The 13,290-nt window shown below is 35.1% G+C and overlaps 1 protein-coding gene across 3 annotated transcripts in view; it reads right to left on the bottom strand.

The window, feature by feature from the left end:
• LOC106060903 (cubilin-like) overlaps positions 1-13,290 on the bottom strand; it is a 95,527-nt gene that overhangs the window by 26,329 nt on the left and 55,908 nt on the right. For all 3 annotated transcript variants that reach the window (XM_056003693.1, XM_056003694.1, XM_056003692.1), the window contains exons 19-23: positions 6,778-7,104; positions 5,072-5,156; positions 3,847-4,020; positions 2,162-2,421; positions 1,256-1,529 (exon numbers count right to left, since the gene is read on the bottom strand). In XM_056003693.1, coding sequence (XP_055859668.1) covers positions 1,256-1,529; positions 2,162-2,421; positions 3,847-4,020; positions 5,072-5,156; positions 6,778-7,104 — 1,120 coding nt within the window. The remainder of the gene's footprint in view (positions 1-1,255; positions 1,530-2,161; positions 2,422-3,846; positions 4,021-5,071; positions 5,157-6,777; positions 7,105-13,290) is intronic.

Genomic DNA, 13,290 nt, shown 5'->3' with positions numbered 1-13,290 from the left:
ATAACGGTAGAATACATTAACATTATTCAATGCAGAAATCTACATAACGGTAGAATACATTAACATTATTCAATGCAGAAATCTACATAACGGTAGAATACATTAACATTATTCAATGCAGAAATCTACATAACGGTAGAATACATTAACATTATTCAATGCAGAAATCTACATAACGGTAGAATACATTAACATTATTCAATGCAGAAATCTACATAACGGTAGAATACATTAACATTATTCAATGCAGAAATCTACATAACGGTAGAATACATTAACATTATTCAATGCAGAAATCTACATAACGGTAGAATACATTAACATTATTCAATGCAGAAATCGGAGGCGAATCTTGGTGAAGACTGGTATTTTAATTTCGAGATATTTGGGTACCTCTGAGTCCCCCCAGATCTAATGGGTACCTGACATTAGTTGGGGAAATTAAAAGGCGGTTGGTCGTTGTGCTGGCCACATGACACCATTGTTAACCGTGGGCCACACAAACATCTGATCTTTATATCATCTGCCCTATAGATCGCTAGGTCCGAAAGGGAAACTTAATGCAGCAATACTAGTTTGCCAAAGTCCCCTCTTTCATTCAAGCACAAAATGTGTATGTGTGACGTGTCTAAACGTTTTACAAACAAACAAACAAAAAATTGCAAGAGTGTTATGGAGTGTGCGTGTTTGTGCTTCTATGTTGACAATGGAAAGAGGTCAGCGATTGTTTGTGAATGATGCAACATAGGTGGCAGTGTCTTCATTTGGTCTTAGGACAGACGACTTCAAAACGTGAGACTGAAAGGTTGGGTTATTGTAGTGAGTTAAAATTTACTTATGAAATATTATTACGTCTACTACAGTTACTTTATCTCATTTGAGCTTGATTCTGTTTATCTTATGAATAAAGTGTTATTTAGTTTGTTCACAAGGAGGTTATTCAAGTTATTTGAAGTTTTATTAGTTATGACACATTACGCCTACAACGGTTTAGTTGTCTACCAGCAGTTTGGTGCTACAAGTCAACGACCGGTAACAACGAAGAGCAAATCAATTGGACTATATTTAATACATTTTAAATCAAAAAAGGATGTAAGAGCTAAAAATAAATCTTATAATTTTCTTTTCAATCGAGTTACTTATAATAATAAACATACGAGTTATAACTGACTTATACTTAACAACGTATATTGTATAAATGACTGTATAAATGACATCTACATACAAAGTGTTTACGAGTTATATTTATACGTACAGGGTATATAAGGGATTATGTTGGTACACTCCATGTCCGGGAAGACAGCGTTAAATCTTTCACACATTCCAGAACTTTCTTTACAGCACCACCTGTTAGCCTGGACATTGTCTTGTACGGCATTGTAGCTGGAACTAGACCATGACCACGGGTCACTTACAAGTATATGACCAGCTTCCGGCGAGCTATGAATATTTGATGCCCTTCTGCGAGCCTCATTGTACTGAGTTTGGCTTGTGTACCACTGATAATAATTCCATTGGTAGCAACAAAGCTTTAAGAGACAAATTAGACAGCAAAAAAAAAAAAAGTTAAAAGTCATTAACAAATAACCTAAAAAGTTAATTTTTTTTTTTTCTAAGACACTTCCTTCCTGATGACGCTGATAACATTTTGTAAGAGCAATTACTTTACTCTTTAATAAAAAGGAACCTTTTACCCCACCTCTGTTCTTCCCCTCTAATAAAAAAAATTGGTTACGCCCAAGTATACATCTACTCAGTGTAAAAAATTTACTAATTTGGTGATACGGATCCAGACAAGAAACATTATATCTAAACCGTTAAACCGTTTGACGTTGATTTTTTCCCCCAATTGAGGTCATCCGGAATGACTTTATTAATAAATTCGTCGCTCGGTTAGATGATTTGTTTGAGAACCCTGATGAATGATGTATATAGTATAGTATAGTTTGTGTTCTTTTTTTTTTAGGGAATAAAAAAATTTACTTCGAACGATTTTTGAAAACTCTCCTCTCAATTAAATTACATTTAATTAAGGCCCCAATGATCCATTACTTTTTTTCGTTTATACAGGCTAAGGGCGTAAATTGTATATACATTTAGAATCCTGTTGTGATTTACATTATGAACGATCTTGGGCATTAATTATTTTAAAAGTACTTACTCTGTTTCGCGGGTTGCCTTGTAAAAGTCTAGACTTAACGTTGAAACTGAGAGCGTAGCACGTGACGTTTCCACGAATCTGATACACCCACCACCTTCTGTCCAGCAGATTTAAAGTACAAGGACACTTGTAGAGTTGGTCGATGTCTGATATGTATTTGGCGTTTGACAGAAGTTCTTTGTTAGTGCACATGTATCTCTGACATTTCTGAGTGGAACTGGTCTGCCTGGAGACCTCGTAAGTCCACGCTCCAACCAAACCTATATAGAACACACAAAGACAGACACACCTTTTTTGTGGATAATTTATGTAAGGTCTCGAATGAAGATAATCTAACATTCTTTTCACAAGATAGGGGTGCTTGCAAAGATAGAGGATGGCTGCCTTGTTGTGAGGTTTGCTAGCATCTGAGATTGAGATTTATCGATGGTCCCGGGTTCAAATTTATTTATCTTTAATTTATCTTTAATTTATCTTTAATTTATCTTCAACTCTGAAGGAACATGCGAAACATTTACAACATTTTACAAACAGTTAAAACAGTAATACTTGTAAAAATATAGACTATAGTAATACTTGTAAAATATAGACTATAGTAATACTTGTAAAATATAGACTATGAGTATGTTATACGTATATTAATAAAGCGGTAGAAGCCCCCGGTAAAATCTTAATGCTTACATAAGAACATAAATTGTTTATAAAAGTGTTTTTTTCAAACACAGCAAACATAGTATAGTCTAATTCTAACGTAATCCTGGAATGTATTTACCCAAATAACGTTTCTTTAATTTCTATTTGCCAAAGGCAATAGTTTACAATTACTTCAAAACATATGTTGCACTGTGTAGCACCGAGTAGCTCGGTGCTACATGCATTTCACTTATAACATTAATTTATAATTATTGCTAATTTATGGTATTGTTGAAAGCTTCACTTTAAATCCAAGTTTTCTGGTTACTTATTGTTATGGGGTGTGTGTGTGTGTGTGTTGCTAAATAGATTATGCTGCCATCATCAGTAAGACAATGAAATGATGAACGGCTGATGAGAGTTAATTGGAGTGAGAGTTGAAGCAGGAGGCTGAGAGACAGAAGGAAGTGTGGATAGTGTTGTTTTGATTTGTTTCTGCTCAACATCTTATTATTACACTCTCTTTTTTTGGATACAACTACATTAAATTTTAAATCTTATCTAATTTATTGTTAATAATAGATAAGCTGATTTTGCTACTTTAAAAAATCTTTGCATATGTTATTCAAGTTTAGTCTAATACACAAAAAAAAAACGCTTTTGTTTAATAAGCTACTAACTAACGATCGTGTAACGACACATGGCAACCAGATATAATAAACAAAACAAATCGCATTGTAGCCAATGCTGTTAGTTACATCATTTTTAAAAGTATGAAAATCTTATCTGATAAAATAGAACAATATAATCTCTAGGTCTTCATTTTTCGTGTAATCACAGTATGATATATTGTTTAGTGACTACAGACATTTGAATAATAACGATCTTAATATAAAGTTGGTATTCCTTTTAAGAAGTTCAGTCATTACTTTCAGAAACTGCAGACTTTTATCTTTTGCTTTTGTAAGTTTGTCTTTTTTTCTAAAATTACAATTGTAAGATATTTGTCTTATGCACTAATTATATAATACATTTCATATTCTATCACTTACCAGTTCCTGTTCCATTGACGTCATCAAGAGTATAGATCCGATCAGCAGAAGCTGCAATGTCAGTGATACCAGACCCAGGTCTTACAAAACCAGCTTTGATTACCCGTCCTTCTTTATGTTGCCACTTCATCTTATCTTGTTGGTAAATAAATATTACAAACGCAGATTCTTCGTCTATGCAACAAAAGAAAAGTCGAATGTTGTATTGGAAGTTGGCAAGATATGGTTTCTACAGTAATTACAGGACTTAAAAAAAAACAAAATTTTATTTATAAAACTAATAAGTAAACTTTGCCAATTTTTTACTTCTCGTGTATACTTCTATAATGGCTAAAGTTAGGCCTGACCGATCGTACTAACAGTGTAGGGGTAAACAAAACAATCCTAGGGCTGGAGTAGCTAAGTGATCAGTTCTAGGACCTGATCTGTTAAACATTTACACGGATGACGAGGAGTCCCATTGCAATGTACATGCTCAACAAGTGTTATGGTTTTTCTCTCTTTAGATCCTATCCCGTTTCGCCTTCTTCTCAATTTTATATTTTTAAGCTGACAATTTTCATTCGCAATAAAAACGCTCGACAGACGCAAGTAGATTGCTATTTGTGTCCCTTTCATACCACATCTTTATAGTGTCTTTGAAAGTCGAGCTGCCTCCGTTTTATGAGTCTTGAACTAACGGATGGCTTTTATCTAGATATCATGAATAAGAATTAGATAATAACTGACCCGAATGGAGGTCTTCCATCCATGTGATGACCATTTAATATCATCTGTTTGTAGTGAGATACGTTTCTTTGACCGTCTTCCTATAATGTACCGCCACTAAACGTGAAAGAGATATCAGCGCAAGCGTACGAGCGCGGTCGAGGAACAGCTTTGCGGATGAAAATGTGGAGCATTTCTGTATCCTCCCCATAGATTGCTAGGCTTGCTCGCTAGAGCTTTTTATGGGAGACTGCTGTAGAAAATGTTTCCACAAGAATGTTGCTTGTCTACCTTAGCTGACGTTTCTAGAAGAGGCAGACAAAGAAGTCGGGAATGTACCACCTTAAGGTTAAGTAATTTCGTCTGAGTGGGGAGGGTGTCACAAGTACTTTTTTAAAGAAACACTAATTAATAGGTCATGTTCATCGCAGGGAATGGCTCATTTATGTCATACTCTCCGTGATATCATTGCCTAGCCCTCAAGAAATTAAATGAGGATTTTAGAAGAATCGCTTACCAGTGAACTGGTCAGTGTAACCAACTCGAACTTGCCTGTAGCCACTGATGTATACTAACTGAAAGCTGGTCGTTTCTAAATAAGGCTAGATGAGAACAGAATTTAAAAAAAAAGAGAATTTAAATTTTAAAAATACAGAGTTAATGTGAACAACAAACTCGTAGGCGTTCCCTATAGGTCCGCTGTTATTAAGTAATACAATTTAAATAAGAAGGATTCGAAATTTACACTTAATAGTTCTTAAGCTGCATCTGTAAGCTATCAAACACCTCAATCATTCCTCAATCAATACAAAATGTGTATATATACATATATATCACCAATCTTGATAAAACTTGGCGTACATCTTCCTTGGGTACTAACTGGAATAGTAACATATGTAAAGTAGCCCCTAAAACAAAACTTTATACCCTCAAAAAAGAGGAACTAGATCAACTTGTGGTTCTTAATTTAAGAACTACGTTTGACAGATCTTGTGTGTGCCCCATCGGATCAAAAGAACATGGCCTAATTGTTTGTAAAGGCTCATCCTCTTATTGAAATCCTCAAGAATAAAAAAAATGTGACATAGTGGTGAAGTGTTGATTGTAGAAAAGAAATTGCTACTTATAAAATTTATAGTTGTTTTAAATTATGTCTAATTTTAATGCATACTAAATAGATTTTTTCTCTTAAAAAAATAATAAACATTTGTTTGTGTATAAATATTGTACTTAGTATAACAGAACTTACAAAACTCAACAATACAAATATAAAAATTTTTGACAAAAAATCTACAACCGTTTGCATAGATATGTTAAAAGTATAGTTCACATTTGACTCCCCTAATAACGAGCTGAAAGTGTTGAGTGTTAATAGTTAATAGTTGTAAAAGTGGTGTATTTTTATGAAATAACTGCTTGAATAAGTGATTTAAAAAATGAGATTTTTCGCTTTCAGAAAAGAAAAAAAGTAGCCATTGCATCAGAACTTTGAATGGACTAAAATATTGTTATGTCCGAATTTCATTTTTTCTTTTAATTTCTGAGAACTAAACGGGGCGGACCTACTAACGGACGGACAGATGGCAAGACAAAAAACGAATAGCGTCTTTTCCCCTTTCGGGGGCAGCTAAAAATATATATACACAAAACAACATTATACATAAAGAATACTGAAGAAGTAAAAAAAAAAGGTAAATAGAAAAAAAAAAGAATGGGAGAAATAAAGAGCTAATACTAACAGAAAGAAAGATATCAAGGTAAATTAGAGATTTTTTGTTGGGACAGAAAGATTGAAAATTAAAAAAAAGATATTGCAGAGAGAATATACCTGGGAAAGTTATTTGCAAAAAGAGATAATAAGAGAGAAAGTAAGGATGACGAAGAAAAAGAAAAGCATTGAAAAAGGTAGATATATCAAGTGTAAAAGAGACAAGTAAGACAGAGAGAGAGCGAGAGAGGAAAAGAAAGAGAAAGAGTAAGAGAGGAAAATATAGAGAGAGATCGAGAGAGGGAAAGATAGAGAAAGAGTAAGAGAGGGAAAGAGATAGAAGGTAAGAGAAAGAGAGGAAATAGGGAAAAAGAGAGAGAGAGAGAGTAAGAGAGGGAAAGAAAGAGAGAGTGAGAGAGAAAAAGATAATGAGAGCGAAAGAGAGAGAGAGAGAGAGAGAGAGAGTGGAAATACGAATCAAGATAGAGAATACAAAAAAATATTTTTTTTGTTACCATCGTAGATTCAGGCTGTACATTCAACCAAGTTGTGACTAAAACTCTATTCACGTCAAAATCTGTCACGTTGTAAAATGATTTGATGTCCTTAGCGGCTCTCTCCATGACCACAGCCTTAGAGGTGGACGAAGAGATGCTGCCTGGGTTTTTAAAAGTAGCCTCCTCACATTTCTCGTAGACATTGTAGTAGACAGATCCTTTAGTGGCGTCCATTTTTGACCAGAAAGGAGCAATGATATAGTTGTTCTGGGAGAGAGCTAGATTGAAATCTGGTTCTCTGGACAGTTCGGATGTTGAGAAACGGATGACTCCATTACTGAAAACCTGGTCAATAAACCGATTTAAAACTAAGTAGAGCTAAATATTAGGTTTTGTTTTAATTAATCCATCGACTCACAATTAGAGAACTGCACACCAGTGCTTTTTTTTTTTTGTAAAAAAAACTAATTGGTGCGGGAACTCAGTAATGGATTGTCAAACTTATAACTTCTAATAAATTTATAGCAAACATTAGAACACAAGAAAAGTCATAATTTTTCCCCACATTCAAAAAGGTGCCGTTACGCCGTACCAGTGCGTACCGTCACAAAAAAAACTTCTGTACACCATACCATAATAATGAGATTGTTCAAAGAAGCCATAATAATTAGGAAAATGCATACATCGGACGTTCTACCTACACATTTTGTATAATATACTTATAAATAAACACGCCAATTCGAAGAGGTCATGAACACATCTGCATAGCAAAGCATTGATCCAATGAACCACAAATCTATCGAAATATTGAATGAAAAAGGAGAGTAACATGTAGTGTCACGTATCAATTTCAAATAAACCAAACTGTAGGTTAAATAATTTAACTTATTTATGACTGTAAAGCAAGGAATTTCCTATGACGTAAGCAGATACCTGTTAATCTCTTGTGTGACACCTGACAGGAAATTATTTGATTGTTTGAAGGAATTAATTTCATTGGTTAAGCCAGGTTTCAAGAAATGTGTTTAGAAAAAAACGCTCGATTGAGAGGTCAGTCGTGTAAAGATTTTCCTAGAGATAGGACGTATTTTAATTTTGAGTTAGAACTTGCAGTAAAAAGTCTTTAATTTTTTAGATCTAGTATTAATCTGAATATATTTTACTATTGAGCTTTGAATGAAGATATTCATCTGATACAGATTTATTTCTGAACATATATATATTTGCAGTGACTCAGAGTTAAAGAATTAAAGTTCTGTATTTGAATTAAAAGGATCTTCATTTATTGAATCTCTAAGATAACATTTATGTCAGGGAGAGGTATGGCGAAAATGAATGTTAGTTTGATATTTTGGTTTGATTGTTATATCCCCTTGTTATGAATGCGAAGTGTTGCACGTGTTGTGAACTGAGTGATAAGTCTTCGTTGAATGTGCGAGAGAATGTGTTAGTCAGTAAGGTCTTGCTCCCGGTCCAGGAAGGTTGGACGTTTACTTCCTGGACTGGTATTTATGTATTTATAAGTTGATGGACTGGTGTTTTGTTTATTAATATTTACTTGAGCAATATTGGATATTAAAATATTGATATATTCTTGGAGATTTGGAGTTGGAGTTGATGTGTAGGCTATCTAGTGGTAACTGTTCTTATTTGAGTAATTAAACAAGTATTGTTAAGTGTAATTGAGTATTCATACCCCTAGCGAGCCTAGTCAACAAGAACAAGAGACAGAGCATAGCAGTAGCAGCAGCAGTACATATATATATAATTAGAACCACTGGCGGATCCAGGGGGGGGGGCGGTAGGGGCGATCGCCCCCCCCCCCACTCGGCCGACCTTTAGTATAGGATTCACACAATTTGTATACGAATTTATTACTTATGTTAAAAATATATACTAATTATTTATATTTCAACCTATTTTTACATTATTTCGCTCCCCCCCTCTAGTATGTTGGCCGATTTGGTGGGGTCGGGAGGGGGCGATGGTATCAATCCCGCCCCCCCCCTTAACTTTCGAGTGGGGGGGGCGGTCCAATTTATTGGTATAATCACAGCCTGCTAACAAAATCAATAAAATATCTATATCCTTGTAACTTGTTATTGATATTTTAACCGATCTTTATATTATGTCGTTCCCTGTTTGCCGATTGGTGGGGGGAGGGGACGAATACCTCTTCTGCCCTTCCCACCTAAACCCTTTGAGTGGGGGGGGGGGCGGTCCGTTTTTATTGAGAAATCATAGTTTGTGAACAAAATTAGTTGAATTAATATATAAATTTTATATTATGTCGCTCCCTTTCTGGTATTTTGGTCGATTCGGTGGGATGAGGGGGGGGGGGGGGCGATTGCATGTACTGCCCTCCCCACTCTATCCCTCTGAGTGCTGGGGGAGGGGCGGTCCTTTTTTTGTGGAGAATCATAGTTTGTGAATAAAATTAGTTGAATATCTATATAATATAAACTACGTATTGATATGTGACCCATTGTAAATATGTCGTACCACACTCTAATCTCAAATTGTATCATTAGAAAATTTAAATGAAAAAGGGTTGTACCAGGTGGGAGGGGCGATACATGCAGTCGCATTTCCCCCATTGGACAAATCAATACTTTTTCTTTTTGTATTATAGTTAAGAAATTACAAAATTTAAAAAATCTGTCACTAATATAATTTATATATACTATAAATTAAATTTTTATATCGAGTCGCCCCATACCTATTCTTAAATGCCAAATGCAATCTTTAGCAGAAATTAGTAAAGGAGAGAGGATTAATCGTTTTCACTCTACCGCCATTCCCATTTCCAGACAGAGTTTTTGTAATTTCACATGAAGTTATCATAAGTATTTTAAGAAAGACTTTGCATTGGAAAAGTTAGAATTCAAACGAAATTTTTCAGTATAAGAGTCATGATTGAGATGAGTTCTAAACTCAAATAACGTTTTCATAGTCGCCTTTTCCCAACCTTTACTCAATCTGATATTTTTCTAGCTAAATAAATTTGGGACTATAACTCACAATTTATGCTAGAGTTTTCTTGAATACTATTTATCGAATTAGTTTTTTTTCGGCGGCGATCCTCAAAGCAAAAATCTATATACGTGGGGTATCCTATCTTTTCAAGGAACAAATCAGTTTTATTTGCAATGTATTATGGGCCTATAAATTCATATTAGAATATTTTTCAAGTACAACATTATTCGAAAGGTCGTTTTTTAATAGTATGAATAATGAGCTTCAGGTCAGGAGAATGCGTTTCTACAGTGAAGAATGCAAGAAAACGCTTTTGGCGTCGGGGCTTCGCCCCGAACTCCATTTATGAGTAATGAGTTGTAGATGTCAGGAGAATACGTTTCTGCAGACAAGAATGCAAGAAAACGCTTTTGGCGTCGGGGCTTCGCACCGAACTTCATTTATGGGTAATGAGTTGTAGATGTCAGGAGAATGCGTTTCTGCAATGAAGAATGCAAGAAAAAGCTTTTGGCGTCGGGGCATCGCCCCGAACTCCATTGATGAATAATGAGCTGTACTTGTCAGGAGAATGCGTTTCTGCAGTGAAAAAAGCAAGAAAACGCTTTTGGCGTCGGGGCTTCGCCCCTAACTACATTGTGAAGAATGAGCTGTACTTGTCAGGAGAATGCGTATCTGCAGTCAAAAAAGCAAGAAAACGCTTATGGCGTCGGGGCTTCGCCCCGAACTCCATTGATGAATAGTGAGCTGTACTTGTCAGGAGAATGCGTTTCTGCAGTGAAAAAAGCAAGAAAACGCTTATGGCGTCGGGGCTTCGCACCGAACTCCATTGATGAATAATGAGCTGTACTTGTCAGGAGAATGCGTTTCTGCAGTGAAAAAAGCAAGACAACGCTTATGGCGTCGGGGCTTCGCCCCAAGCTTCACCAGAGAACCTTATAGCGCTGCCCCAGTTGTTTTGGTTTTCGCCGAAGGTTGAGAAATGCTGCTTTTTTCATTCTCATATATATATATATATATATATATATATATATATATATACATATATATGTGTGTGTGCGTGTGTGTGTGTGTGTTTGTGCGCGCGCGCGCGCTGTATGCACATTTATGCGTAGGGTTAGGGTTTACTGGGCGTTAGGGTTAGGGTTTGGAAAAAAATCGCCCCCCCACTCCAAAGTTCTGGATCCGCTAGTGATTAGAACCCTGACAATTTAGATCTAGAGATACATCTATAAAATCCTCGGCATCACAGTTACCAGATATCAGCACCCCGACGAATTCGGCAAAGATCAACAACAAGTTAAACTAACAAGACAGAAACTTACAAGCAGTGGCTTCTGGCCCTTTGACTGTGATATGTCGTAAAGGTTGAGTAGATATTGGGTAGATGAATAGTTGTGACTAAAAGAGCTGCAATTTTTTGTCAATGATAAACAAGATTACAAAGAAATTTTGTGTTATCACACAAAATCAGAGACGGCTCCAGTAGGAGTTAGATCCCTGTCAGATCCGCCTATTCGCAAGGAATGTTCAAGACGTGATTTTGTTTTAATTGTCAAAAATAATAATGTTTCAAAGATTCATTTGCCGTTGCCAAATTTTTTTTTTCCTGAAAATGGTTTACATGCTTCGGATGTTCCTTCAGAGTTAAAGATAATTTACTTCCTTATTCAAATCTCCTGCTGGACGACGGGTGATGGCAGCGAATAGGGTATGAACCCAGGACCGTCGAGATAATCAGTCCAGCGCGCTAACCGCACGACCAGACATTGCTGTAAACTTAATAACAAACTAGTAGCCTATTATTGATAACGAGATATACTACACATTACGGCATGACAACTACGGAATATGTACAATAAGTCAGACGAACGATTTTAGATAATCTTTTGGTATTAATCTGCAATTGAAAAAAAAAAAGAATAGGTATTGAGCTTATACTTCGGCATTATCTGCTTGACGTCCCAGCACAGTGCCCAACAGAGCTATAGGCATTTTCATTTAAAAAGAACTACGATAATGATATAAATCTACCTTAACTAAACTTCTAATTTAGCACTCTAAAGATCGATGTAAAATTTGGAATAGTGTATATATAATTTAGATAAGATTTATGTAACAAAAAAGCCTAGATAATCTATCAATAGACTGAATGCAATATTAAATAAATTTAAAAATAGTAAATTAGTTTTAGTATTTTATAACATTGCAATATTGATCTAGACATTTGGAAATAAAAATCTGCACTTTAAGTCTAGAAATTGTAATTATCGATCTTGATCTAGTCTATATCAACCTTGACTAGACCTAGAAATTCTAGATCGAGAATCCACAATGACTTAAATTAGAATATAGATATAAATCTAGTTTTAAAAATCTTTAAAAAAAAATTAGATCTAGTGTAAAAAATCTAAATTAGATCTAAGTCTCACTAGTATGTCTTTTTTTAATACGAAAAATATGACGAGATTTTAATAAATATTATTGCACTGTGTTTTTTTTTTTTTATTTCATTTTAAATATTCATTTTATATGACGTCAAAGGGAAAAAATGCACTACGTCACACGGCCGAATTAGACTAAAAAAATGTCTTTATCATTACGAGCTATTGGAGCACCGAGTTACTTTAGCATTTCATTTAAATAATTCAATATGTCGTCAAAGGGGAAAAGTCCATTACGTCACAATGGGCTATCTAGACGAACTATCTCTCTCTCTCTCTCTCTCTATATATATATATATATATATATATATATATATATATATATATATATATATATATATATATGTATTGTTATAACCCTATTCGCGACGCAAAAGGGTTAACTGTGTGTGTTCAGCTGACATATGTGACACAGGCCAGTAATACAGTTTAGCGTGCTATATTGAAAGGCAAGGGACAGTACTGGCAAGGGCTTTGCACGTGAATAGCGCCCGTGTTATGGTCATCTGATCATAAGCCTGCGCAGACCAGACACAGTGTGTAGGAAAGTGGCAGTTCAAGACCGGAGACCGGGACTGTTAGACAGCCATGAAGTCGGTCCTGGTGCAGTCCTCCAGTGAAAGGTACGAGTCCAGGAAGAGACAGTAGAGTTGATGATTTTAGTACAGTGTTATACGGTCTAACCTTGTAGTAGTTGATTGTGTTGCCAATTGTGTCCTTTTGGCTGTTTTATTTGACCCTTATTAAAGTACCAGATTATTTGGAGCCTTGTTGTCAAGTTCTTGATGTGTTGATGTGTTGTGTTGTGTTTAGCAGTGTTTATAGAAGGCCTGATTAGGAGAGAGAATCGTAATAATATATATATATATTGAGATTGGCCTTTTTTTTCCACAAAAACAGGAACAATATATTATAGATAATTATAACTATTGCAATGTTTCGGAATAAACTTTAAAAGCTAATTAAGATTTTCAATGTTTGTTTGTTTTTTTAATCTAAACGTGACGAGCACACCGACCAACAGACAAAACCCACAAATTTAAGAGCTTCTAATCTGATGGTGGGACAAAACAAAGTTTAATAAAATCTGATTATTTAAAAATAACTAGTTGTA

The sequence above is a fragment of the Biomphalaria glabrata genome, chromosome 11 (assembly GCF_947242115.1).
Source record: "Biomphalaria glabrata chromosome 11, xgBioGlab47.1, whole genome shotgun sequence".
Taxonomy (NCBI): domain Eukaryota; kingdom Metazoa; phylum Mollusca; class Gastropoda; family Planorbidae; genus Biomphalaria; species Biomphalaria glabrata.
This window is presented reverse-complemented; position numbering and strand designations above follow the sequence as displayed.